This window comes from Ammospiza nelsoni, chromosome 26 (genome assembly GCF_027579445.1).
Source record: "Ammospiza nelsoni isolate bAmmNel1 chromosome 26, bAmmNel1.pri, whole genome shotgun sequence".
Lineage (NCBI taxonomy): Eukaryota > Metazoa > Chordata > Aves > Passeriformes > Passerellidae > Ammospiza > Ammospiza nelsoni.
Window position 1 is genome coordinate 467,139 of NC_080658.1, and position 27,976 is coordinate 495,114.

The 27,976-nt window shown below is 50.1% G+C and overlaps 1 protein-coding gene across 2 annotated transcripts; it reads left to right on the forward strand.

The window, feature by feature from the left end:
• Nucleotides 1-825: 825 nt before the first annotated feature.
• Nucleotides 826-27,893, forward strand: KPNB1 (karyopherin subunit beta 1). Of its 2 annotated transcripts, XM_059489114.1 has the most exons (22): nt 827-933; nt 1,188-1,246; nt 4,725-4,907; nt 9,356-9,556; nt 10,905-11,057; nt 11,633-11,692; nt 11,799-11,888; nt 12,739-12,849; nt 14,299-14,400; nt 15,203-15,427; nt 16,054-16,245; nt 16,777-16,907; nt 17,856-18,003; nt 18,269-18,340; nt 20,271-20,415; nt 21,009-21,091; nt 21,767-21,874; nt 22,591-22,734; nt 23,259-23,364; nt 24,386-24,500; nt 25,652-25,813; nt 26,364-27,893. In XM_059489114.1, coding segments are annotated over exons 1-22 (2,631 nt in total). In that variant the 5' UTR covers nt 827-893; the 3' UTR covers nt 26,365-27,893. The 2 variants fall into 2 exon arrangements, with proteins under 2 accessions (XP_059345096.1, XP_059345097.1); XM_059489113.1 differs by lacking the exon at nt 26,364-27,893 and having other exon boundaries at nt 826-933; nt 25,652-25,817.
• The last annotated feature ends 83 nt before the right edge of the window (nt 27,894-27,976 follow it).

Genomic DNA, 27,976 nt, shown 5'->3' on the forward strand with positions numbered 1-27,976 from the left:
CGGGATCCCGGAGCGACTCTGCAGGGCCGGGCCGGGCAGGACACACGGACACACCGGACACACCCCCGGCCCCGGGACACCCGCGCCGGCTCCGCTTCCCGCTGCGCGCCGAGCACGTGGCTCCTCCCAAGCCGGTTCCGCTGCCGCCGCTTTCCGCGCCCGCCGCGGGCGGAGCTGCGCGGGCCGTGGCCGGAACCAGCAGCGGTGCCGGTGCCCCGGTGCCCCGGCTCTCCTTCCGCCGGTCCCGGTGGTCCCGGTGCCGCCCCCCCCCCCGCCGCGGCCCGACGTGGTCGCGCCCCCCCCCCCCCTCCCCTCCCGCGGCAATGGTCCCGGCCCGGCCCCGCCCAATCCCCGCGCGCGCCGCCGGAAGCCCCGCCCCTTCTCTTTCCTCCCCCGTTGCCCCCCTTTTGCCCCCCCCCGCCAATGTCCTCGCGCCGCCGGCCCAGCCAATAGAAAGGCGCGCGCGCCGGCCCGGGGGCCCCGCCGGCCAATCAGCGCGGCGGGCGCGGGGCGCGCGCGCGGAGCCTCCTGGCGTATCCCTCCGCCGCCCGGTGCGCGCGCGCGCCGCCGCCTCCCCGCTCGCGCGGCCCCTTCTTTTTTTTTTTTTTTTTTCCCCTTTTTTTTTTTCCTTCTTCTTTTTCTGGTGTTTTTTTTTTTTTTTTTTTTTTTTTTTTGAAAATAATCTCCCGCCACCGCCCCGCAGCCGCACCGGGAGCCGCCACCGCCCCCGCCCCGCTCCGGCCTCCGCCCGCCGCCTCCGCGGGGCAGGCCCCGGCTTTCCGCCCTTCCCCTCCCTCCCCTCCTCCGGCCCGCCCCGCTTCCCCCCCCCCCCTCCCCTCCCCTTCCCCTCCTCCTCCTCCTCCCGCCGGCGCCGGAGCCGCCACGCCGCCGCCATGGAGCTCATCACCATCCTAGAGAAGACGGTCTCGCCGGGTAGGGCGCGGGCTGAGGGCTGCGGGCGGCGGGGCGGGCAGGCCCGGCGGGGCCGGGCGGGGCGGGGGCCGCGCAACCCGCGGGGCGGCCGAGGCGGCGCCCGCAGCCCCGGGGAGGGCGTGGGCGGCGGCGGAGGCCGTGGGGCGGGCGGGAACCGTGGCGGCGGGGAGGCTCCCGGGCACGCTAAGGGGCGCGCTCGGAGCCTGAGGGCCCGGGCGGTTGGGCCGCGGCTGACGCCGGTTTCCCCTCCGCAGACTGCTCGGAGCTCGAGGCGGCACAGAAGTTCCTGGAGCAGGCGGCCATCGAGAACCTGGTGAGCGCTCGGGGCGGCCCCGGGGGTGGCGGGGCCGGTGGCGGGCCCGGCGCTGCCCCGAGCGCTCCGCGGCCCCCCCGCCCCGCCCGGCTCGGCCCGGCCCGGCCCGGCCGCCATGGCCGCTGCCGCCCCTGCCCGCGCCCGGCGGCCGCGCGGGCCAATCACAGCGCGCCCTGCGGGCCCGGCAGCCAATCAGCGCGCGGCGCCGGGCCGGGGGGCGGGGCCGGTGCGGGAGCGGCCGCGGGCCATGTGCGGCCGCCGCGGCCATCGCGGCCCCGGGCGCCGCCCGGTCCTAAAGCCCGGCCGCCCGCCGGGACCCCCGGCCGGCCCCGCCCGCCGCTTCCCGCGGGACCCCGTTCACTCCCAGTGCCCGCCGCACCCCGCCCAGTCCCGCTGCCCGCTTCCACCGCCCGGCCCGAGCGGCCGCGGGACCCCCGGCCGGTTTCAGCGGGACCCTCTCCCAGCCTCGCCGTCCGCGGGATCCCTGCCCAGCCCTGCTGCCCGGTGCCGGTGTCCGGTCCTGCTGCCTGTGGGACCCCCGCCCGGCCCTGCTGCCCGGTTCCTGTGCCCTCGGGACCCCCGTCCGGTCCTGCTGCCCGGCGCACCGGTCCCGCCGCAGCCCCTGGAGCCCCCGCGGGGCGGGACCGGAGCTTGGCGATCTGGGGAGGAGCTCGGGGGCGGCCGGTGGGGGAGGGAGGTGCGGCTGGGCAGGGGCAGCTGCACCCCCGGTGACCTTAGATTTGAGGAAGAAAAGAAGTCTGAAAAAAAGAAAAGAAAGGGGGAACAAAAAGCCCAGAGCCCCGGGTGTAGTCGCTGTGCTGCAGCGGGGATTTGAGGCTGCTGCTGCTCCAGAAGGGTTTTTGCTTAGTCAAGGTGAGGGGCTGCAGCTCTGGCCGCTCCCTGCAGCCGTGGGGAGCACTGGGGGGTGCCGGGTCCCGGTGTCCCGGTGCTGTCCTGGTCACGGCCCCGCTGTCACCCCCAGGACCGGCACCTGTCACCCCGCAGCAGCTCCTGCCCTGGCTGCTGTGCGCTGGGACAGCCACGCGGGTTCTGTGTTTGTGGTGCTCCTGCGAGGAGGGTGGGCTCCTGTCAGGGTCAGCATTGATGCAGCCCTGGTGCTGAGCCTCAGTTTTGAGGGAAAATCCTCTGGGTTGGTGCTGGGGGAGTCTCAGGATGCCCCAGCTGAGCCTGGAGCTCCAGGGCTCTGCGGTGTGAGGGATTTTGGGGTGATGGGCAGGAGCTGCTCATGATCCTGATTTCAGGTGCTGGGAAGGGCTGGGGAAATGTGGATTTCCCGAGGTTTCATTTTTCCTCTCTGCCTGGGGGGATTGCTCCAAGCTTTCATTTTTACTTTGCTTTGTGAGAGAGAGGCAGGGCTGGGTGAGAGCAGAGCTTGGGCTGGCACCAAGGATTTGTGTGGGACGGGGAGGGGGAATGGTCCAGGATGGAAGGGGGCTGAGTCCTGGAGGAGGGTGAGGATGGGGATGAAGCCAGGAGGATGAGGATGAGGGTGGGGATGAAGCCAGGAGGATGAGGATGAGGATGAGGGTGGGGATGAAGCCAGGAGGATGAGGATGAGGATGAAGCCAGGAGGATGAGGATGAGGATGGGGATGAAGCGATGAGGATGAGGATGAAGCCAGGAGGATGAGGATGAGGGTGGGGACGAAGCCAGGAGGATGAGGATGAAGCCAGGAGGATGAGGATGAGGGTGGGGACGAAGCCAGGAGGATGAGGATGAGGATGAAGCCAGGAGGATGAGGATGAGGGTGGGGATGAAGCCAGGAGGATGAGGATGAGGAATTCAGGCCCGTCCCCACCACAGGATGTGGTCCCTGGGTGGGAAGAGCCTTTCCCAGGAGAGGGAAGGGGCAGGAGAGCCCCAGGGCTTTGGGAGCATCTCCCAGTTCCCTGCTGCAGCCTCCTGCTCTTCCTCACCCCCTTCCTCCTCCTCTCCACCCCTAGTTCATCCCCTTTAGCTAATTTATCCCTTTTTACCTGAGCTGTTCCCTGACACCTCTGCAGGTGGGACCCAGCTCAGGCCCATCTGCCCTCACCTTACCTCTCAAATCTGAGGTTTCTTGTGATGCTGCTCATTTTTTTTAGCTGAATTTACCCCAAAACCTCATGAAAATACAAATTTTCCTGCTAATTTATGAGTGAGAAACCCAAGGATGCTTCTCCACCTGTGAATTTCAGGAGTTTTCATGTCCAAGGTGGCAGCAACACTTCTGGGTTGTCCTGTGAACTAATTCTGGCTGGTTCCTCACTCCTGATATAATCAGAGTTTAAAATTCGGTTTGAAGTGGTTTAGTGGGGTCTGTTTGTAGGGTTTTTTCTATTGCATTAAGTTTAGAATATTTCTAATGATTTACACCCATCCCTTTAAGTTTTCCCCCATTTTTTAACCCCAAATTCTTCAGCTTGAACTTGAAGAGTTTGGGATGGAACAACTAAAATCAATTTTATCTCAAGAGCTGAGCTTGGGCATTGGAAACCTGGAGTCCAAGGCACTGGAGTTGTTTGTTCAACTTTTGAATGTTGGGTTAGTTTTAAAAATGGGATTTTGGTGCCCCAAACTCTTTGTAATTTAGGATTGTTTAAGTTGTTTTTATAAAGATGTATTTTAAGATTTCTTAAGAGATTTTAGAAATGGGTTTATTGTAAAAAAGTAGAAGATTTTTAGGAAAATCACTTGGAAAGCAATGCATCTGCTCCCACTATTTTCTAGGAAGGCTTTTCTGGGCAGGCAAAAAGCTTTTGAGGAAAAATACTCAGGAAAAAATAAAACTTCTCTGCTGACACTTGGCTTCAGGGAAGCTTCTGAAACTTGAAGAAATTTTAAAAAGATTCGAAAGAAGAAAAGTTTAAAAATTAAAGGTTTTAGCAAAGGAAGTGGCACCAACGCCAGGGGGTTTTGTGTGCACTCAGGCGTTTTTGGGGGGGGTTCGTCATAATTTTGGGGGGGGTTAGTCATAATTTTGAGGGGTTGATCATAATTTTGGGGGGGGTTAGTCATAATTTTGAGGGGTTGATCATAATTTTGGGGGGGGTTAGTCATAATTTTGGGGGGGGTTGATCATAATTTTGAGGGGTTAATTATGATTTTGAGGAGTTAATCATCATTGTGATCAGCAGAGGGTTTGGAACGTCACAAATCAGAGATTCCACGTTTTACCCATCCTAGTTTGGGTGTGGAATCACCGAAACAACGAGCAGGGGGTTCCTCCATAACTGCCACCCGGAAAATCCGTGTTTGGACCCATAAATGCAGTGGTTTGGCGGAGCTGTCGGGGCAGGCAGGAGCAGGGGAGGTCACTGGGCTCCGGTGCCAGCTCCAGAGAAATCCCCGCGGCGCAGAGCCAGCGGCGCCTCCGCCCCTGCCGCGAGGAGCTTAGCCCTGATCTGGCCCAGATCCGGCTCTGGGGGGCTCTGGGGGGGCTTGGGGGGGCTCCGGGGCTGACCCCCTCTCCCCACAGCCCACCTTCCTGGTGGAACTGTCCAAAGTGCTGGCCAACCCCGGCAACAGCCAGGTGGCACGCGTGGCCGCGGGGCTGCAGATCAAGAACTCGCTGACCTCCAAGGACCCCGACATCAAGGCGCAGTACCAGCAGAGATGGCTGGCCATCGACGCCAACGCCCGCAGGGAGGTCAAGAACTTCGTAAGTGCTGCCCTTCCTCCTCCTCTTCCCCTTGTGTGTGCCCTGCGAGGGGTCGGGCAGGGTCGTCACCCGTGGTTTTCCACGTGGAAAGTCTTCTCCCGGTCCCTGGAGCAGCAGCAGCTGCTCAGGTCTGGGAGTTGGTTTCATCTGGATGAGCTTTGGACAAAGAGCTTCCCCCGGGGGTTGGTTGAGGGGTAAGACAGCTCTCCGTGGAATGGTTGTGATCCCAAAGCTGCCAGAACTGCGGGAGAACTTGGGGCTGGATTTGTGGGGTTGGATTTTGGGGCTTCCCGCAGAGGGTGTTTGAGCACTGGGACAGCTCCCCAAGGAGGGATGGTGATCCCAGAGCTCTCAGAGCTCCAGCAGTTTTGAGTTGCATTTTGGGGTTTCCCCCAGAGCACTGGGACAGCTCCCCGCGGGATGGTCGTGATCCCAAACCTCTCAGAGCTCCAGGGGTTTTGGGGTGGATTTCTCGGGTTGGATTTTGGGGTTTCCCCCAGAGGGTGTTGGGGCACTGGGCCAGCTCCCTGTGGGATGGTGGTGATCCCAAACCTCTCAGAGCTCCAGTTTTGGGTTGGATTTTGAGTTGGATTGTGGGATTTCCCCCAGAGCACTGGGCCAGCTCCCCGTGGGATGGTGGTGATCCCAAACCTCTCAGCGCTCCAGGAACATTTGGGCAGCGCTGCCAGGGGGGCTCAGGGTGAATTTGGGGTGTCCTGCAGGGATGGGAGCTGGGCTGGGTGATCCCCGTGGGTCCCTTCCAGCCCAGGATGTTCGGGGTTTGTGGAAGGCTCTGCTGGGACAGCAGAGGATGGTTTCAGACTGGAAGAGGGTTGGTTTAGGTGAGCTGAAGGAAGAAGTTTCTACAGTGAAGCTCTGAAAACGCTGCAGGGATTGCCCAGAGCAGCTGTGGCTGCCCCGGGATCCCTGAAGTGCCCCAGGCCAGGCTGGACAGGGCTGGCAGCCCCTGGGACGGTGGGAAATGTCCCTGCCCGTGGCCCTGGGTGGGATTTAAGGTCCCTTCCCACCCAAAGCATTCCAGGATTCCATGGTTTCCCCTGCAGCTGGGCTGGGCGTTGAATTTTCTGCAGGAAATGCTTTTTGAGGAAGATTTTTCTTCCCTTTCTGAGGAGGAGCTTCCCCAGGTGCTCTCCACTCCCCACCAACACCTTTGAAATGCTCTGAGTCTGAGCAATGTTCACATGAGGCCCAGCAAGTTTTAAAAGTGGAAAATGGGGAAAAAATTACAAGTCCCAGATAGAAAATAAATAAAAATCCGTGTGTTTTCCTGAGGGTGCTTTTTGCCCAGCTGGAGTGCAGAGCCTGCAGGGACAGAAGTGGTGGCTCAGTGGTTTGTTGTTTCTTTTTGGCTGATGGGAGCAAAAAATGGTGCTGGGATTTGTGCAGTGCTCTGTGACTGAATCAGCTCGGCCCTGAGCTTTATGTTTATTTTTTTTTTGGTGTTAATAGAATCTCTCTCAATAATCCCAGAATTATTTGGGTGGGGAGAACCTTAAATTCCATCCATTCCCACCTTTCCTTCTCCCAGGGCTTGGACATGCAGGGATCAGGGGCAGCCACACCAGAGGGTGAATTTGGGTGAGAGATGATGGAGCACCTTTGCTCCTTTATTTCCACGGAATTTTACTGGGATCAGGAGCTGTCCTTGTGCACTGGAATTGAACAATTTGCTGCTGTTTTCAACACCAAAAATCCAACATTTAGGTGGAAACTTGGAAAATGAAGGTGTGGAACTGGAAGTGCTGATAAAATGCATCCCACTCCCTCCAGTTTAGAAAGGAAATGTTGTTGGTGTGTAATTGGAAATGCTGAAAAAATTAATCCTCATCTCTTTGGTTTTTAAAGAAAGTTTTATTGGTTATAACCGAGAATGTTGGGAAAATGCTAATCCCTTCCTGGTTTTTATAGAAAATATTATTGGTATTCAAGTGGAAATTATCAAAAAAAAGCATTTCACTCTCAATTTTTTTTAAAGTAAAAGTTATTGGTATATAACTGGGAATTATTCATCCCATGTCCCTCCAGTTTTTTAGAGGAAGTTACTGGGGTAAAACTAAAAATGATGGAAAAATGAAAACCCCTCCCTCTACTTTTTAAAGAAAATTTTCCTGGTGTATGACTGGGAAATGCTGGGAAAAATCCCTCTACTTTTTAGAGAAAGTTATTGGTGTACAACTAAAAATGATGGAAAAGTGCAAACGGCTCCCTCTATTTTTTAAAGAAAATTTTACTGGTGTATTATAGGGAAAGCTGAAAAAATCCATCCCAGTCCCTCCATGTTTTTAATGAAAAGTTCCCAAAGTTCAGAACTCCTCCTGATCTATCCCAACGCCCAACAAAACTACCCAGATAATTTTGGCATAAAAGATTTGCTTTTTGGGGTGAATTCAACCCCGATTTGTTGAACCTTTACCACGGCAGTCCCAGCCGGACTGTTCCCGTCCCCAGCACTGTTTTTCCAGTAGACCCCGGGTGGTTTGTGCCCAAGCTGTGGGGTTTGGGCTCTGTGGGCGTTTGATGCCCGTTTCTCCTGGCCCCTGGCCCTGCAGGCGCTGCAGGCGCTGGGCCCAGGGCTCTGTGGGTGATTGATCCCGTTTCTGTGGGTGATTGATCCCGTTTCTCTGGGCTCTGTGGGTGATTGATCCTGTTTCTCTGGGCTCTGTGGGTGATTGATCCCGTTTCTCTGTGCTCTGTGGGTGATTGATCCCCATTTCTCTGGGCTCTGTGGGTGATGGATCCCGTTTCTCTGGGCTCTGTGGGTGATTGATCCCCATTTCTCTGGGCTCTGTGGGTGATGGATCCCGTTTCTCTGGGCTCTGTGGGTGATTGATCCCGTTTCTCTGGGCTCTGTGGGTGATGGATCCCCGTTTCTCTGGGCTCTGTGGGTGATTGATCCTGTTTCTCTGGGCTCTGTGGGTGATTGATCCCGTTTCTCTGGGCTCTGTGGGTGATGGATCCCCATTTCTCTGGGCTCTGTGGGTGATGGATCCCCGTTTCTCTGGGCACAGGGGCTCTGTGGGGTGATTTATTCCCATTTCCCTGGGCACAGGGGCTCTGTGGGTGTTTGATCAGGCTCTGTAGGTGATTTATCCCCGTTTCTCTGGGCACAGGGCTCTGTGGGTGATTGATCGGGCTCTGTGGGGTGTTTATCCCTGTTTCCCTGGGCACAGGGGCTCTGTGGGGTGATTTATTCCCGTTTCTCTGGGCACAGGGGCTCTGTGGGGTGTTTATCCCCATTTCCCTGGGCACAGGGCTCTGTGGGTGATTGATCAGGCTCTGTGGGTGATTGATCCCCGTTTCTCTGGGCACAGGGCTCTGTGGGTGTTTGATCAGGCTCTGTAGGTGATTTATCCCCGTTTCTCTGGGCACAGGGCTCTGTGGGTGATTGATCGGGCTCTGTGGGGTGTTTATCCCTGTTTCCCTGGGCACAGGGGCTCTGTGGGGTGATTTATTCCCGTTTCTCTGGGCACAGGGGCTCTGTGGGGTGTTTATCCCCATTTCCCTGGGCACAGGGCTCTGTGGGTGATTGATCAGGCTCTGTGGGTGATTGATCCCCGTTTCTCTGGGCACAGGGCTCTGTGGGTGTTTGATCAGGCTCTGTAGGTGATTTATCCCCGTTTCTCTGGGCACAGGGCTCTGTGGGTGATTGATCAGGCTCTGTGGGGTGATTATCCCTGTTTCCCTGGGCACAGGGGCTCTGTGGGGTGATTTATTCCCGTTTCTCTGGGCACAGGGGCTCTGTGGGGTGTTTATCCCCATTTCCCTGGGCACAGAGCTCTGTGGGTGATTGATCAGGCTCTGTGGGTGATTGATCCCCGTTTCTCTGGGCACAGGGCTCTGTGGGTGATTGATCAGGCTCTGTGGGGTGTTTATCCCCGTTTCTCTGGGCACAGGGGCTCTCTGGGGTGTTTATCCCCGTTTCCCTGGGCACAGGGCTCTGTGGGTGTTTGATCAGGCTCTGTGGGTGATTGATCCCCGTCTCTCCCATCCCTGGCCGTGCAGGTGCTGCAGACGCTGGGCACAGGGGCTCTGTGGGGTGTTTATCCCCGTTTCTCTGGGCACAGGGCTCTGTGGGGTGATTATCCCCGTTTCTCTGGGCACAGGGGCTCTGTGGGTGATTGATCGGGCTCTCTGGGGTGTTTATCCCCGTTTCTCTGGGCACAGGGCTCTGTGGGGTGTTTATCCCCGTTTCTCTGGGCACAGGGGCTCTGTGGGGTGTTTATCCCCGTTTCTCTGGGCACAGGGGCTCTGTGGGGTGTTTATCCCCGTTTCTCTGGGCACAGGGCTCTGTGGGGTGATTATCCCCGTTTCTCTGGGCACAGGGGCTCTGTGGGTGATTGATCAGGCTCTCTGGGGTGTTTATCCCCGTTTCCCTGGGCACAGGGCTCTGTGGGATAATTTATCCCCCCGTTTCTCGTGCCGTGCAGGTGCTGCAGACGCTGGGCACGGAGACGTACCGGCCCAGCTCGGCGTCGCAGTGCGTGGCCGGCATCGCCTGCGCCGAGATCCCCATGAACCAGTGGCCAGAGCTGATCCCGCAGCTGGTGGCCAACGTCACCAACCAGCACAGCACGGAGCACATGAAGGAGTCCACGCTCGAGGCCATCGGCTACATCTGCCAGGACATCGTGAGTGGGACGGGGCTGTGGGGCCGAGGCCGTGACGGGTTGGGTTGGGGCTCGCATTCTTTGGGTTAGGGATTTTTGGGTTTTTTGGGTTGGAGTTTCCTGGATCTTTGGGTTGGATTTTGGGGTGGATTGGTTCTTGGGTTGGAGTTGTTTGGATTCTTTGGGTTGGAGGTTTTTTTTTTGATTTTTTGGGTTCGATTTTTTGGGTTTGAGTTTCTTGGATCTTTGGATTGCATTTTGAGTTGGATTGGTTCTTTGGGTTGGATTTTTTTGGATTCTTAGGGTTGGATTTTTTGGGTTACGTTTTGGATTGGATTGGGTCTTGGGTTGAAGTTTTTTGGATCTTTTGGGTTGGATTTAGGATTGGGTTTTGGCTTGGATTCTTTGGATGGGATTTTGGGTTGGAAGTTTTTGGGTTGGAGTTTCTTGGATCTTTGGGTTGCGTTTTGGGTTGGATTGGTTCTTAGGTTTAAGTTTTTTGGATTTTTTGGGTTGGATTTAGGGTTGGGTTTTAGCTTGGATTCTTTGGATTGTATTTTGGGTTGAAGTTTTTGGGTTGAAGTTTTTTTGATTTGTTAGGCTGGGTTTAGGATTGAGTTCTTTAGGCTGGACTTTTTTGGTAGGAGTTTTGGTTGGATTTTGAACTGGGGCTTTTTAAGTTGGATCTTTTGTTTAAGGATTTTGTTTTTTTAGGATTCCCAGGAGATTTTTACGGTCTTGGGCTTTTCCAGCCTTAAGGAAATCCTGCTTTCCGGGAGATTTAAAATTATCTCGGAGGGCTTTCCTGACCTAAGGATTCCCAGGAAACTTTGATGATCCTTTGCTGATTGGCAGCCTTAAGGCATTCCTGATTTCCAGGAGGCTTTTACGCCTCTGGAGGGGATTCCCTGGTTTCCAGGAGCCTTTTCCCCCTGCTGGCCGCTCCAGCAGGTTCCTGGAAGGCCTGACCTCCTTTCCCACCCCAAATCCAGGTCACCATTCCCGAAGGGAACGTGGAGGCTCCCGCAGGCTGAGGGAAAACCTCAGCTCAGCATCCACATCCCGGGGAAAACAGGGACCAGCCTTGGGATCCTCCCTGGCCTGGAAAATCCTGGATTTCCTCTGGCCAGGGGAGTTCTGGAGCATTTGTGCTCAGTTCAGGCTTCTCCTTCCCATCCCAGGTGCTGCAGGAATTCCTTGGATTTCCCATGATTTCCTGGTTTATCCTAAAATCTTTCCAAAACATTTATTTGTAGATTCTGGCCAAAAAAAAAATCTTTTTCATGCGTAGATTCTGCTGCTTGAAAACAGGAAAATCTGTTTAAATCATAAATAACTTTATCCAGATTTTTTAAACGTTTTTTTTCAGGATCCAGAGCAGCTCCAGGACAAATCCAATGAGATCCTGACTGCCATAATCCAGGGAATGAGAAAGGAGGAGCCCAGCAACAATGTGAAGCTTGCAGCTACCAACGCACTCCTGAACTCTTTGGAATTCACCAAAGCAAACTTTGACAAAGAGGTGAGGGGAAAACCCCAGAAATCCCAAACTTTGGGAAGGGATTGCAGGGGGAGCTGCTGATCCACGGTCAGTGATGAGGTTCATGCACCACGCTGAGTTTTGATGGATAAATCCTGTGGAAACTGAGACTTGGATGCAGCTCTGGGCAGGCAGGAGCGCTGGGGATCTGCAGGGAGGGGAGCAGTGACTTTTTCCTTTTTTTCCTTCTTTTTTCCTTTTTTTTTTTTTTAAGAAATTGCTGAAATAATTCAGGGACCAGCAGGATTTTTGAATTCTGAAGTTCTGCTGTGTCTTTATTTTGGACAGCCTTGAAATGCAAATGTTGGATTCCCATTCTGGGGGGAAGGGGAAACAATTTCCCATTTTGGGGGAAACAACCACTTCAGTTTTGGGGAAAAGCACTCCTGTTTTGGGGGGAAAATATTCCCATCATTGGGAAAAAATGGTTTAAGATAGAGCAGGGAGTGGTGCCCTGTGCTGGTCCAGACCTAAATTCACCCTCCCTGGGAAGCCTTTAAAAGCTTAAATTCTTCTTTAAACCCCTTTAAATGTTCTTTTATTTCTCTTTATTTCAGTCCGAAAGGCACTTTATTATGCAAGTAGTCTGTGAAGCCACACAGTGTCCAGACACAAGGGTGAGTAAATTCAAAATTCCCTTCCTGGGGAGTATCTGCCTGCCAAAAATATGTTAAAATTAAAATAAGTAAATTGTGTGAAATTGGGCATTTTTCTCTGCCCCAGGTACGAGTGGCTGCCTTACAGAACCTGGTGAAGATAATGTCCCTTTATTATCAATACATGGAGACCTACATGGGGCCTGCCCTCTTTGCTGTGAGTGGTTCATATTTTATTTATAAAATAATTGTATAATTAATTATAAAATAATTTTTATATTCATAATAAACATAATTTAATATATAAGTATATATTAAGATAATGTAACAGTATAATATTTATACATTGATACATTAATATATGTTAATAGTATGTAAGTAATATATTAAATAAGTTCCTATGTAATAAATTATTTATTTATAATAAAGAAATAAATTTTATTTCTAATTCTCATATTTATTCTTCTGATTTTCCTCTGCTTGTATTTTCCCCCATTTGTATTTTTATTTCTCTGGTTTATTTCTCTGATTTCTCCTCTTTTGAATTTATATTTCTCACTTTTTTTGGCTGATCTCCCTGTGTTTATATTGATATTTATTTTCTTGGTTTTCTTCTATTTATATTTCTGTGATTTCCCTCATTTGTATTTCTCATATTTATTTCTCTGTTCTCTCTCTACTTGTGTTAGTATTTCTCTGATTTTCCTTTGTTTATGTTTCTATTTCTGATGTTTATTTCCCAAATCTCCCTCAATTTCAGTTTATATTTTCCATTTTTATTTCTCCGAAGGCCATCTCTTTATAAACTTCCATTCCTGATTTTCTTTTGTATCCCTGGGAATCCCAATCCCTAAAAAATCCCTACAAACCCCATCTTTGAGATTCCAAATGGGACAGAAACCTCACTCCGAGGTGACAAAATAAGGGGGAAAAAATCCAGTTATTTGTAATTTTAAACCTCAATAACTTGAATTTCCGGCAATCCCCAGTCCCCTCCTGATCTCCCCGAAAGCAGGGTGAATTCAGGTGGGATCAACCCCTGAAATCTCGTTTTTGTGCCGCGGCAGATCACGATTGAGGCGATGAAAAGCGACATAGACGAGGTGGCTCTGCAGGGCATCGAGTTCTGGTCCAACGTGTGCGACGAGGAGATGGACCTGGCCATCGAGGCCTCCGAGGTGGGGCTGGGCTCCCCTCACCCGTCCCCTGCTCTTCCCCTGGGATTTGCCATTCCTGCCTTTGGCCACCCCAGGAGCTGCCCCTGCTGTTCCTGGGGGAAATGGGGCAATTCCCGGCTGGTTTGGGGCTCACAGCACCGCCTGAAAAGCCCTAAAAGAGGTTGTGGCGCCTCTTTTTTGGGAGCTTTATAGTCTTCATTTGGGCGTTTTTAGCTCCTCCTTTGCGAGTTTTTTGGCTCCTTTGGCAGTTGAGGTTTTGGTTCCTCTTTTGGAGGTTTTTAGCTCATTTGGGAGTTCAATTTTTGGCTCCTCCTTTTGGATTTTTTGGCCCCTCCCTTGGCAGTTTTCAGCTCCTCCTTGGGGCCTTTTTAGCTCATTTGGGAGTTGAGTTTTTGGCTTCTCTTTTGGGACTTTTTAGCTGCTGATTTGGGAGTTTTTAGTTCCTCATTTGGGACTCTTTGGCTCCTCCTTTGAAAGGAGTTTTTAGCTCCTCACTTGGTTCTGGCCGAGGTCCTGCTCCCCCAGGTAAATTGGGGGTTTTTGGCTGACTCTGCATTTGGAATTCCTGTTAATCCCAAAATCCTGGGATGGTTTGGGTTGGGAGGACCTTAAATCCCAGCCATGGGCAGGGACACCTCTCACCGTCCCAGCACTCTCCAGCCTGGTGGGTTTTGTTCAAATAACCCAATTTTACCACTCTTATTCCCTATTTCCACCCAATTCCACATGCAGCTCCATCACAGGGCTCCCCTGTGTTTTTCCTGGAAATAATCCATGGGATTAATAAAATAATGTCCAAAATTTTGGGGTCTGTCACAACCATGAGGGGCTTTATGCCAGAAGATGGTTCACATTCCCTAAAATCCATTATTTATGAGTCAGACCTGGAATTCTGGATGAAATAAAAGTAATTATCCTATGGAATGGCTGGGGCTGGAGAGGAATTTGGGGAATTTGTTCTGCATGCAGATGCTGTTTGCAGAAATTATCTGTGGGGATCAATAACAGCTGAAACTTTGAAGGGCTCTGCATGAATCACATCCATTTTTTTTAAAGCAGCTAAATCTATATTTATGCTTGCATTCCCAAAAAATAAAAAATGAAGGATAAAAGGACAGGCAGCAGCAGTGGGGTGGGGTTTATTTGCTCCAAACCTTTTGCTCCTTCACCTCGGGGTCACTTGGTAATTACACCTGACAGCCAAGTGAAAATGGGGATAATTGTGCCCTGTGAGAGGGATGAGGAATTAAAGTGGATTTTGGAATATTTACCTCAGTTCAAAGTGCCCTTGAGGCAGCTCAGAATTTGTGCTGGGGAGCAGGGAGGGGAATGGGGAATTTGTGCCTCTTGGAGTTGATCATTCAGCCTTTTAATGCTGAAAAAGATTACATAGAAACAGATAAAAATGTTGATGAAAGTAAACTTTTCACCTCTTTTTCTTCTCTGCAGGCAGCAGAACAAGGACGGCCCCCAGAGCACACCAGCAAGTTCTATGCCAAGGGGGCACTGCAATATTTGGTCCCTATTCTAACCCAGACCTTAACAAAACAGGTGAGTGCCACATTCCCTGAGGGAATTGCAGCTCAGGAGCTCTTGGGAATGGGGTTTTGGATTCCTCTGGTCCCATTGGGATCCCAGAAATGCCTCAGGAGATGGCAGTCCCTGGTCTGTGATGAGCTTTCATGCACCACTCTGAGCCAGTGATGCAGCAAGTTTTGGGCTGAGACTGGGACTTGCCTCCTTTTTTTCCCTGATCACATCCCAGCATTTGTAGTTTCCGGAGGGGTTTGGTGATGCCCTGTATTCCTGAAAGAATATTTGGTATATTAAACCAAATATAGCACAGCCCCTGTCTCATGTGGGCTGCAGTTCCAGGGATTTTTGAGGCCTTAGGCCCTGTTAAACACTTCCAGGGATTTACTGGAGCTGTGCTTCCCAAGATTTGTGGTTTCCAGAGGGTTTTAGTGATTCCCTCTATTCCTATTTGGGATATTAAACCAAATATTCCACAGCTTCGTGTGAGCTCCCAATCCCTGGGATTTTTGAGGCCTGGATTTCTTTACTCCCTGTTAAACTTCCAGGGATTTATTGGAGCTGTGCTTCCTAATATTTCTCGTTCCCAGAGAGATTTGGTGATTCCCTCTATTCCTGACCCAAGAATGTGCTCTTGGGCCTGTAACTTGTAAGATTGTCCTTGGTCCCAAGCTGTAAAAGGAATTATTTTTTCTCCTTACTCTATGAAGAGAGCTCAGTAACCCTTAATAGGAAGCCCAGACCCTCACCCTAAGGCAGCACAAAATCTGTGATAATCAAAGTTCAAACTTCAGGCGTCACCCTGATGTTTTTCCTGCAGGACGAGAACGACGACGACGACGACTGGAACCCGTGCAAGGCGGCAGGGGTGTGCCTGATGCTGCTGGCCACGTGCTGCGAGGACGACATCGTCCCCCACGTGCTGCCCTTCATCAAGGAGCACATCAAGAACCCCGACTGGCGGTACCGCGACGCGGCCGTCATGGCCTTCGGCTGCATCCTGGAGGGGCCCGAGCCCAACCAGCTCAAACCCTTAGTAATACAGGTCAGCGTTCGTTTGGCTGTGGTTCTTCGGGGAGGGTGTTGGTTTGTGTGAGGCTTTCGTTTAAGGAAAGTCAGGAGGGTGCAGTCTGGTTTTGGAGGTAAAAAAAATCCCTTGTTTAGGGGCTGCTAGAGGTAAAAGTCTTGTGGTTATTTGGAGGAGAATGTCTGATTTCTACATGCTCTTATTTTAAAAAAATTCAGAAGGATATCACCTGTTTTGAACGTTTCTGGAGCATGAGTTTTGTAGGGTTTTAGAGCCCAAAATCACTGGGTTAATTGATTTTATTTTAAGGAAAATCAGAAGGGTGTCACCTGTTTTGAACGTTTCTGGAGCCTGAGTTTTGTAGGGTTTTAGAACCCAAAATCACTAGGTTAATTGGGAGAGAATGTCTGGTTTCTACATGATCTTATTTTGAGAAAAATCAGAAGGATGTCGCCTGTTTTGGAGGCTTCTGGAGCCTGGGTTTTGTGGGGTTTTGGAGGGTTTCACTTGAGGAAAATCAGGAGGGTGTAGTCTGGTTTTGGAGGTAGAAGTCTCTTGTTTAGGGGTTTTTAGAGTTTAAAATTGCATGGTTATTTGGAGAATTTTTTTTTTTTCCTCATGTGTTTTCTCCTGGCTCCTTCCAGGCCATGCCAACGTTGATAGAGCTGATGAAGGATCCCAGCGTGGTGGTCAGGGACACGACAGCCTGGACCGTGGGCAGGATCTGCGAGATGCTGCCCGAGGCCGCCATCAACGACATCTACCTGGCCCCGCTGCTGCAGTGCCTGATGGAGGGGCTGAGCGCCGAGCCCAGGGTGGCCACCAACGTCTGCTGGGTGAGGAACCCCCCACACCCTGCAGGAATCCAGATCCACTGGGAACAGCAGCTCCTGGTGGGATCTGGAGGGGTTTTGGTGTCACCAAGTCGGAGCATTCTGCCAGCAGCAGTGCAGTTGTGCTGGCTCTTCTGTGCTCATCCGTGAATTTGGTGAGCAATTCCAGGGATTGGGAGTTCAGCCCTGCTCCAGGCAGCTTGTGCAGATGCCTGGGACTTTTTCCATGAGGGAATTTTCCTTAATATCCAGCCTTGACATCCCTTAAGGCTGTTTGGTCTTGGCTGTCCAAATCTGGCCCGTTTTCCCTCACGATTCTCCTGTTTTCCCTCACATTTTCCCCTCACGGATCTCCCCCCGTTTCCCCCTCACGGATCTGCCCCATTTCCCCCTCACGAATCTGCCCCATTTCCTCCTCACGAATCTGCCCCATTTCCCCCTCACAGATCTCCCCCATTTTCCCCTCACGAATCTCCCCCATTTTCCCCTCACATCTCCCCCATTTTTCCTCAAGTTGGATATTTTGTGTCCCAGGCCTTCTCCAGCCTTGCTGAAGCTGCCTATGAAGCTGCAGATGTGGCTGATGATCAGGAAGAGCCAGCAACCTACTGCTTATCCTCCTCCTTTGAGCTGATAGTGCAGAAACTGCTGGAGACTGCAGACAGGTAAAAAAACCTCCCCAAAAAACCTTTTCTCATTTATTTCCCACTCCACGCTTTTGGGCTCTTCTTGGCAGCTGAGATCTGCTGTTGGATTAAAACATGGCTTTATTTGGTATAAAAAACCCCAGAGGAATAGAGGATGCAAATCCCAGTAAAAACCGCTCTTCTCACTGAATAATTTCTCATATTTTGTCCATATCTGGTTTTAGGAAGTCCAGAAGTGTCCCTTCTCCCTTTTCCTTCCAATTTCTCCTGTTTCCCCTCATGTCTCACCCATTTTCCCCTCATGACTCCCCCATTTTCCCCTCACATTTTCCCCTCACATCTCCCCCATTTTCCCCTCATGACTCCTCCATTTTCCTCTCACATCTGACGCAAAATATTTTGCTCTCAGATGCAGGGCAAAAAAAAGGCTAAAACTCAAATTTGATGGTGGCTCGAAGGTCACATAAATCTGACAGCTCCAGGTTCAATCCCTGGATCAGCTCCATGGACTGATGGAGCTTTTTTTGCTGCTGATTCTCCTTAAAAGCCTTGTCCCAGTTCAAAATTTAAACTCCTTCCCTGTCTTCATTTACATCCAGCCAGGAGTGGAGTGTCTGGCTCAAGGCTCTGGAGCCCATCAATCATGTCAGGTGCCTCAATTCCAAATTTCACACCCTCAGGGGTGTCTGGGGAGGGGCTCTGAAGTGCTGCTCACCTGACACCAACTCCGAGGCTCCTTCTGTCCCTCTCCTTGTCGTGAGAGCTGCTGAAAATCATTTCAAAAACTGAAAATCGTTAAAAACAAAACTGCCAGAAGCGGCTTCACAAATTCCCGTTATTTCAAGGCTTTTCAAGTGGCTCCTGCTTGTCACAGCATTCAAATGGAACTGTTGCTGGTTTACTAAAATTAAAAAAAAATCTGTTTCCAAGCACTTGGAGCTGCAAATCTTCCTCCTTCTGTTGCAGACCTGATGGACACCAGAATAACTTGAGGAGTTCTGCCTATGAATCCCTGATGGAAATAGTGAAAAACAGTGCCAAGGACTGTTATCCTGCTGTCCAAAAAACCACCCTGGTCATCATGGAGAGGCTCCAGCAAGTGCTGCAGATGGAGGTGGGTAAATCCTGATTTAAAATTAAAAATTTAAATTTAAAACTCTATCCCTGAGAGTGTCCAAATCCAGGGATGGTGGGAGGTGTCCCTGCCCATTTGGGATTTAAGGTCCCAAACCACTCAGGGATTCTATATTCAGCTTCTTCACAGCCCCTGTGCTCTGAAATCTGAAAAGAACAAATATTTAAAGTACAACCTGGCTCTCCCTGGAGCTGCCAGGATCCCAGGCAGCCTCTTCACACGTGGGATTTTGTTCTTGTTTCAGTCTCACATCCAGAGCACCTCTGACAGAATCCAGTTCAACGACCTCCAGTCTCTTCTCTGTGCTACTCTCCAGGTAAATTCTCTCTCCTGAGTTTGCTGTGGGAATAAAGTGATTTTTGAGGTGTTTTTGTGCCCCTAAAGCTGCAACCTCAGCTCCCAGTGCTGAGAGTTGAATGAAAAAAGTGGATTTTGGGTCCCAGCTGACACGTGGGAGGTGATGCAAGGTTCAGAAGTCTCTGAGTTGTGCTCTAGAGACAAAATTCAGGGCAATATGACTCAAAGAATGTTGTTAGGGATTTTATAGGTTGTCTGTGCTGTCAGATTGGTTCTTGGGTTGGCTACAGCCTCAACAATCCCACAGACAACAACAACAAAAAAAATTCCCTCAAGGCTTTTTAGAGATTCCCTCATCTGCTTCTCGTGCTTGGTGCTCCTGATCCAAATGGCACCAATTAAAATGTTCTGAGTGTCCTCAGAATTCCCAATTAAACATCTGCTGATGAGCAGGAGCCATCAGGGCAGTGCTTACTGTTGCAAACACCACTCAAAAAAGGAGTTTTTTACCCCAAAATCAGCTCAGAGCAACCCAGGTGGTCTCCAGGATGATTTGAGAAATCCATAATTTCATCCTCAAAAGCTTTGTGGTTGTTTTCACGCTCCAATTTTAGGGTAATTTTTGAAAATAATGAGAAATGAGAATAATCTCTTCTTAGAAAGAGTGTCAATGGGGAATTTTCACCCTGGAATCTTGCAGGGTGGGCACTGGGGAGCATAATCCGGGTGGAATTAAGATGCCAATTTTAATTTCTAAATGTGGTTTTTTTACTATCCCAGAACCTGAATTTTTTACCCAGTTGCAGCAAATGCTAAAAACCCACTGAGTAAAACTCAGCAGAGGGGCTTTTTTCAGTATTAAAAAAATAAAATATATGGGGGGTTTTCCCAATTTTATTTGTTGTTTTGCTGGAAATGCAATTACAAACATCCAGCAGAAGAAAAAGCATTTGTTAATATTGAAAATTAAGTGAGAAAATCCTATCACTGGAAGGAACAACTTGGTTCAGTGGACTGTGTTCCTGTCCATGGAGTTTGGGGATTTTTAAGCTCCCCTCCCACCCAAACCATCCTGTAATTCCATAAATCAAATCTTAATTATATGAACAGCCAAAGTCCATTTTTGTGGAGTGAAAAATGAAACTTTAAATAATTACTTTCTTCTGGAAATTAAGGATTTTTTTTTTCTTTTCCTGGGAACTGTTGTATTTTAACCACTTCAAGCATTTCTAAACTTTAATTCAGATGGGTTCAACCCCTGCAAGCTCAGCTGCGACAGAAAAAAAAAAGGATTTCATTATTATGTTTTTTTAATAGGCTAAATTTGGGCTGGTCACATTTAATTCCAGCTTACACATGGCAAAGCTTTGAGAACAGCCCATGCAGCAGGAAAGGGAAATTCAGCTGGAAAATCTGAATGCAGCCAAATGAACGGGACTTTGCAGCCACAAAAGCAGATTTTTTTGGCTGCAAAAGGGTTCAAACAGCAGCTCTTTCATCCTTATCAAAGCTCTCAGGGCTGTGGGAATGCTTTATCTGTAGGATACACAGCAATTTTTCCCCAATTTCCACGATTTTTCCCTCAGAACATGCTGCAGAAGGTGCAGCACCTATTGGTGTGGGAATACTTTACATGTGGGATAAATGGTGATGTTTGCCCATTTTCCATGATTTTTCCCTCAGAAGGAGCAGACCCATGGCTGTGGGAATGCTTTACCTATAGGATAACTGATGATTTTCGCCCATTTTCCACAATTTTTCCCTCAGAACATCCCTGCAGAAGGTGCAGCACCCATGGCTGTGGGAATGCTTTACCTGTGGGATGAGCGATGATTTTTTCCCATTTTCCATGATTTTTCCCTCAGAAGGAGCAGACCCAGGGCTGTGGGAGTGCTTTACCTGTAGGATAAACAGTGATTTTTGCCCTTTTCCCATGATTTTTCCCTCAGAACGTGCTGCGGAAGGTGCAGCACCAGGACGCCCTGCAGATCTCGGACGTGGTGATGGCGTCGCTGCTCAGAATGTTCCAGAGCACGGCCGGCTCCGGCGGGGTGCAGGAGGACGCCCTGATGGCCGTCAGCACCCTGGTGGAAGGTCAGGAATGGGGCTGGATCCGGGAAATTTGGGCAAAGTGGTGAAAAATGTAATTTGTGGTGCAGGGAAGGTGGGGGAGCTCCATCCATGGAAGTGTCCGAGGCTGGAGCAACCTGGGATAGTGGAAGGTGTCACTTTAAGGTCCCCTTCAACCCAAGAAATCCTGGGATTCTGAAATCCAAACCACCTTAGAGTGTGGAATTTTGATTTCTGGTAATTTTTTATTATTCCCAAGGATAAAGCAATTAAGGAGAGCTGGGGGTGTTCTCATGGCTGAAGTGTACAAGGGCTTGGGGTAGTGGAAGGTGTCACTTTAAGGTCCCTTTTATCCCAAGAAATCCTGTGATTCTAAAATCTAAACCAGCTTGGAGCATGGAATTGTGGTCTGGTAGATTTTCTTATTACTTCCAGTAAGAATTTTGGAATTTGTCCAGTCCCAGGAGGACCTGGATAATGTCACTGTTCTCAGTTGTCGAGTGATTTTTGGTTTTCACTGGGTTTGGGTTGAATTTGAGGGATATCTGATTTGTTGTTTATGGCAAATGCCAGGAATTGGGATTTTTCCTTCTCACTGAAATGTTTTCCCTGCACAGTCCTGGGTGGAGAATTCCTGAAGTACATGGATGCCTTCAAACCTTTCCTTGGGATTGGGCTGAAAAACTACGCTGAGTACCAGGTATGGATCAGTTTTCTCCCTCTTCTAGGGGGAATTGTGGCTGTCCCATCCCTGGAATTTTCCAAGGCCAGGTTGGATGAGTTTTGGGATAGTGAAAGGTGTCCCTGCCCATCCAGTGGGGTCACTTCCAAGCCAAACAATCCCAGGATTCTCAAATCCAAACCACCTTGGAGCGTAGAATTTTGGTGTCTTAAGTTTTCTTAGTTGTTTCCAAGGAAAAATGTGGATAAGGCAGCAAATTCCCCTTGGAATGTCAAATTCTGGTGCCTACAAGGGGAATTTTGAGGTTTTTTCCCCAGCCCAGATCCTAGCTGGGATTTCCCCTTGGATTATCAGTCCTGGCTGGGATTTCCCCTTGGATTATCAATCCTGATGGCCTCCATGGGAATTTTGGAGTAGTTTTTCCAGCCCAAATCCTGGCTGGGATTTCCCCTTTGAAATTGGAATTTAGAGATGTTTTTCCAACCCAAATCCCTGCCACTCCTGCATGTCCTCATGCCTCCCCTCAGTGCTGTCAGGCAGCTCATTATTCCCAGGATTTAATCACCCTCCCATCCCTCTGGAGCACCAGGACAACCCCAAATTCCTGGGGGATGACCCCAAATTCCTGGGGGATGACCCCAAAATCCCCAGGGATGACCCCAAATCCCAGAGCTGATCCCTGCTCCGTTGCAGGTCTGCCTGTCGGCAGTGGGGCTGGTGGGGGACCTGTGCCGAGCCCTGCAGTCCAACATCCTCCCCTTCTGCGACGAGGTGATGCAGCTGCTCCTGGAGAACCTGGGGGTGAGTGGGAGATTCCCGAGTAACAGTTGGATGCTCACTCTTCCCAGGGGAGTGGGAGGTGGGAGAAGCCTGGGAAAAGTGGGAGGAATTCTCCGGGAATGTCTCGTGTTTGGCGGCGCCGCCGCGGCGCGGTTTGAACGGCGGCCAGGAGGTGCTGGGGGCAAGGGCTTTGGGCGCTGGGGGAATGTCTCATTTATCAGCTTGCTGAATTCCTAAATAAATTCCTTCCTGGATTCCTGAGTTTCTCCCACATTCCTTCCTGTCTCCCACTCTGCATCACTCCCACTCGCTCTCCCTGAATTCCTTCTGAGTCCCTTCCTGAATTCTTGAGTTCATTCCTTCCTTCCTGGATTCCTTCCTTCCTTCCTTCCTTCCTTCCTTCCTTCCTTCCTTCCTGCCTTCCTGCCTTCCTGCCTGCCTTCCTTCCTGCCTCCCTCCCTTCCTGTTAAATTCCTTTAGAATTCTGAATTCCTTCCTTCCAAATTCCTTTCTTCCTTCTGAATTCCTTCCTCCCTTTCCCTCCCTCTCCCACATTCCTGAGGCATTTCCAGGCATTTCCAACCCCTGTTCTTGCTCCAGCATTTTACACTCTTTCCACTGGAGAAACATTCTGGAACACCCCACACAAACCCCGCGGTGCAGCCTGAGCCCGTTCCCTCCTTTCCTTTGCCCCTTCCCACCCTGATCCAGGCCCTTTTTGGGGTGTTTTTCCCCAGAACGAGAACGTGCACAGGTCGGTGAAGCCGCAGATCCTCTCGGTGTTCGGGGACATCGCCCTGGCCATCGGCGGCGAGTTCAAGAAGTACCTGGACGTGGTGCTCAACACCCTCCAGCAGGCATCCCAGGCCCAGGTGGACAAGGTGAGCTGTCCCCAGGCCCAGGGGACATTCTGGGGTCTCATCTTGATGCCCAAAGAGGCTGTACAGAGTTAAATTAATAAAGCAGGGATTTATTGAAAGGCTTCAAGGATGCACCTTGGGCAGCACAAGAGCCTGGCCATGGCTACACCCAAGATGGACTCAAGAGTCATGAGTTTTCTCACTTTTACAAGTTTTGGTCCATTTCCATATCGGGGTTAATTATCCAATTACAGCTCCAGGTTGTGCAGTCCCATCCTCACAGATTGCTCCCCTCAGTTTGCTTTGTTTGCACTTTTGGGCCTTTTTGTTGTCTACACTTTTTGGGCCCGAAGCTGCAGCGGTGTCTGTCCTTGTCTCTGGGGCTAAAGGATTGTTCTGTGTGACTGAGCTGTGGGCAGAGCCTGCTAACACTCTGTGTGAGTTCAGAGCCACGCTGAGGCAGTGCAGCATGTGGGAAACGTGAGAGCTGAGGCTGAAGGCGTCACTCACTCTGTCCCTGTGTCTGTCCGTGTGTCTGTCCCCAGTCCGACTACGACATGGTGGATTACCTGAACGAGCTGCGGGAGGGCTGCCTGGAGGCCTACACGGGCATCATCCAGGGCCTCAAGGGAGACCAGGAGAACGTGCACCGTGAGTGGGGTCCCTGTGGGAGCCATCCTGGAAACCAGCCACGCCCTGGAATCCTGGATGTCCCCAAATACCCGATACCAACCTCCCCAGGCCTCCTTTTGGGGTTGTCACATCCCTGCTCCTTCCCTGCCTTTAGCATCATCCAGTGTCACCTCCAAACCACATCCCCCAGTGGCCTGTCCACCTGGTTTTGGGCATTTTTAACCCTTCCTGTGGGGAATTATTCTTAAATATCCCATACAGACCTCCTGAGCCTCCTTTTGGGGTTGTCACATCCCTACTCCTTCCCTTCCTTTAACATCATCCAGTGTCACCTCCAAACCACACCCCCAGTGGCCTGTCCACCTGGTTTTGGGCATTTTTAACCCTTCCTGTGGGGAATTATTCCAAATTACCCTATACAAATCTCCCTAGGCCTCCTTTTGGGGTTGTCACATCCCTGCTCCTTCCCTTCCTTTAGCATCATCCAGTGTCACCTCCAAGCCATGTCCTGCAGTGTCACAGCCACACATTCCTAGGGCATTTCCTGGCATGGGGACTGCTCTGGGAAGTTGTTCCAATATTTTGTAACTCTTCCTGTGGAGAAATATTCCCAGTTGCCTGATACAGATCTCCCTGAGCCTCCTTTTGGGGTTGTCACATCCCTTCCTTTAAAATCATCCAGTGTCACCTCCAAACCACATCTCCTTTTGTGCCTTTACTCCCCTGATTCCCTTTTCTCCCCGAATTCCCTCTTTTTCCCCTTGATTCCCCGAATTCCCTTTTTTCCTCCGAATGCCCAGTGCCACATCCCCACATTCCTGGGGCGTTTCCAGGGATCCAGGAGCTCCCCCTGATCCTCCTTTTTGGGGTTGCCCCATCCCTGCAGCGGCGAACCCTCAGAGCAGGAAACAGCGAAAACCCCAGTCAGTCCAGGGGAATTGATCAGATCCAGAGGGAGGATCCGGGTGGGAGCCAGGCGGGTTTTGGGAGCATCCCAGACGTTGCCAAAGCCCTGACCAGGCCTTTGCCCTCCCTGCAGCCGACGTGATGCTGGTGCAGCCCAGGGTGGAGTTTATCCTGTCCTACATCGACCACATCGCGGGGGACGAGGATCACACGGACGGGGTGGTGGCCTGCGCCGCCGGGCTCATAGGGTGAGGAAAAACCCGGGCTCTGCCCTTCCTCCTGCCCGTCTGGGGCTTTTAGGGTCACTGTTGGGCTTGGAGCTCGGCTCCAGGTGTGAAGGGATTCGCAGGTGAGAGAATCGTCACAAAAATCCCAGATTTAGGGTTTTTTCAGGAGTTTAGAACACAAAAACACTCATGCTCAGGGAACAGAGGAAGGGCAGATCCCAAGATTTCAACCTGGCTTCCTCCTGCCCATCTGAGGGTTTTAGGGTCACTGTTGGGCTTGGAGCTCGGCTCCAGGTGTGAAGGGATTCGCAGGTGAGAGAATCGTCTCAGAAATCCCAGGTTTAGGGTTTTTCCAGGAGTGTAGAACCCAAAAACACTCATGCTTAGGGAACAGAGGAAGCCAGGTTGAAATCCTGGGCTCTGCCCTTCCTCCTGCCCGTCTGAGGGTTTTAGGGTCACTGTTGGGCTTGGAGTTCGGCTCCAGGTGTGAAGGGATTTGCAGGTGAGAGAATTGTCACAAAAATCCCAGATTTAGGGTTTTTTCAGGAGTTTAGAACACAAAAACACTCATGCTTAGGGAACAGAGGAAGGGCAGATCCCAGGATTTCAACCTGGCTTCCTCCTGCCCATCTGAGGGTTTTAGGGTCACTGTTGGGCTTGGAGTTTGGCTCCAGGTGTGAAGGGATTCGCAGGTGAGAGAATCGTCACAAAAATCCCAGGTTTAGGATTTTTCCAGGAGTTTAGAACCCAAAATCCCTCATCCTTAGGGAACAGAGGAAACCAGGTTAAAATCCTGGAATCTGCCCTTTTTTTCTTGCCTGTCTGAGGTTTTTAGTGTCAGTTTTGGGGTTGGAGTTTGGGTGTTTGGCTCCAGGTGTGAAGCAATTCTGCTGGTGAGAAAGTCGTCACAAAAATCCCAGATTTAGGATTTTTCCAGGAGTTTAGAACCAAAAAAACTCATCCTTAGGTAGCAGAGAAAGGCAGGCTGAGGTGTTTTCATTTCTCCTGCTGAATTGAAGGAGAATTATGATGAAATCAACCTTTAAACAAGAATTGGAGCATTTTTAAATTGCAGTTTTCCCAAAATCAGCCCACCCCCCCCCCCCCCCCCCCGACCAGCATTTTGTGCCACTCACAATTGGTTTTTCTCCCCAATTTTCCTCTGCATCCAGGGATTTGTGTACAGCTTTTGGGAAGGACGTCCTGAAATTAGTAGAAGCCAGACCCATGATCCACGAACTGCTAACGGAAGGGAGGAGATCCAAGACGAACAAAACGAAAACCCTCGCGACCTGGGCCACGAAAGAGCTGAGGAAACTCAAGAACCAAGCTTGGTGAGGGCTCAGCCCTGCTTTTTCCCACCCAGAAATTCCTGGAATTGGCTCAGCTAAGCCTGGGAAGGGCCACAATCCCAAAGTTCTCTTTTCCTGGTTTTTTGTGGGGAAAAAAGTCCCATTTGGGGGTCTTTTGACCCTACAAAGTCGATTTTTCTTAATTTTAAAGTTGGAAAAATCTCCAGGATTGAACCCAACCCAATTTTTCCCCCACTTTTTTTTTTTATTATCTCCTGATTTGCAGTATTTAGGTTTGGGGTTTTTTTGTTGTAATCCTGGAATTGTTAAATTTGGAAAAATCTCCAAGGTGGAGTCCAGCCCAAGAGCCACATCCCCCCGTTTTTAAACATTCCAGGGCTTTGATTCCCTGAATTCCTTTTTTCCCCTGAATCCCCTTTTTCCCCTGAATCCCCTTTTTTCTCTGAATTCCTTTTTCCCCCCATTTTCCCCTCAATTCCCTTTCCCTCTTGAATTCCCCAATTCCCTTTTTCCCCCCCAAAATCCCATTTTTCCCCCTAAATCCCCTGGTTTTTTTTTTTCCCTTTTCCAGATCTGTTACCATTGGGACGACACCTGAGGACCCCCACTGGATAAAAAACCAACAACAACACCGAGAAAAAAAAGGAAAAATCTCCAATCTCCTAGAAAACCCCCCAAAAACCCCGGGAGTGAGGACGTGTGCGGAATGTTTGGGAATGAGAGGATGCTGAGGATGAGTGAGTGAGGCTCGGAACAAAAATCCCAACCTTTGGTGACCCCCGGCATCCAGGAGGGAATTCTGTGCCCCAAAAATTCCACCAAAAAAAAAAAAAATGGGGGGAAAAAAGCGAAATTCCCACCAGCCCGAGAGCGGCTGAGCTCGGAGGAGAAAATGAGGGAAAAACGGGGAAAATTGGGATTAAAGTGGTGCTCTGTGAGGTTTTGGCTGCTGGAGAGAGAGAGAGAGAAGAGAGGAAGGTGGAAAATTGGGAATTTCCCAGGATTTGGGATTTTCCCAGGGATTTGGGAGTCTCCGGGATGAGGCAAATCCCAGAGGAGAGAGAAGGAATTCCAAGAGGAGTGAGTGTGTGTGAGTGAGGTCATATCCACATTCTCAACTTCCCAAAAAAAAAAAAAAAAAGAAAAAAAATTTCATTGCAGTTTCTCTTTTTTTTTTTTTTTTTCCCAAAACCACAAAAAAACAAAAATCCGGGAAAAAAAAAAAAAAAAAGAAAAAAAAAAACCAAAAGACAGAAAAAAAAAGACAAAAAAAATCTAAAATATACAAAATTTAAGGGTTCAGCTGTTGCATTTCATAACTGAGGTTCAGGCAGTAAGAGATAGGGAAGAAAAAGTAGAAAAGAAGAAAAAAAAATTAAATTTAAGGAAAGTCGCTTTTTTTAGGGATTTTATTTTTAGGGAATGCTGAATGTTTGGAGCTCTTGGCTTGTCCTGCTCAGCAACAAAAGCGCCTTTCCTTCCTTAAATATTCAACTGTGAATGTAGAAATGGGGGAAAAACACAATTTTTGGGTTGCAGGGAATAGAAAAATCCATTTGTCCAGCGAGTTTCAGGCTTCAAAAAGTTAAAAAAAGTCAGGAAAAAAAATTTAAAAATCAGATTTTTTTTTTTAAAAAGTGCTGCAAATTGGCAAAAGAGATCTCCTGACTCGGACTGTAGCAGAATCAAAATTGTGCCAAAGAGTTCAAAAAGAGGTGAAAAAAAAATGAAATAAATAAAAATATGCACAAAAAGAAAGAAAAATTTAAAGAAATTCAGGTGGTATTTGGAGAGGAAATTGGATGTGGAAAAAAAAAACCACAAAAACTGGGATTAAAAGCTGTTTATTTGGAATTATTTGGGATTTTTTTTGCTTTTTCGGGGCTCGATTCGGATCAGGCTCGATGTGGTTTTTGGTCTCTTGCTGCACTTGGAAAAACACAAGGAAAAAATAAAAAACAGGAAAAAAAAAAGGAAAAAAAAGAAATTTATATAAAATATATAAATATATAACTTGAGTTGAGCTGACAACGCCGGCGCTTGTAAAAGGTTTCTATTTTTCCACTGCAGTTGAAGATGAATAAAATGGTGTCAAACATTCCCCAATATTTTCCTTTTTTTTTTTTTTTTTTTTTTTTTTTTTGGGATACTCTTGGCTCTTTTCCAGAGGGAAACCCAGGAAAA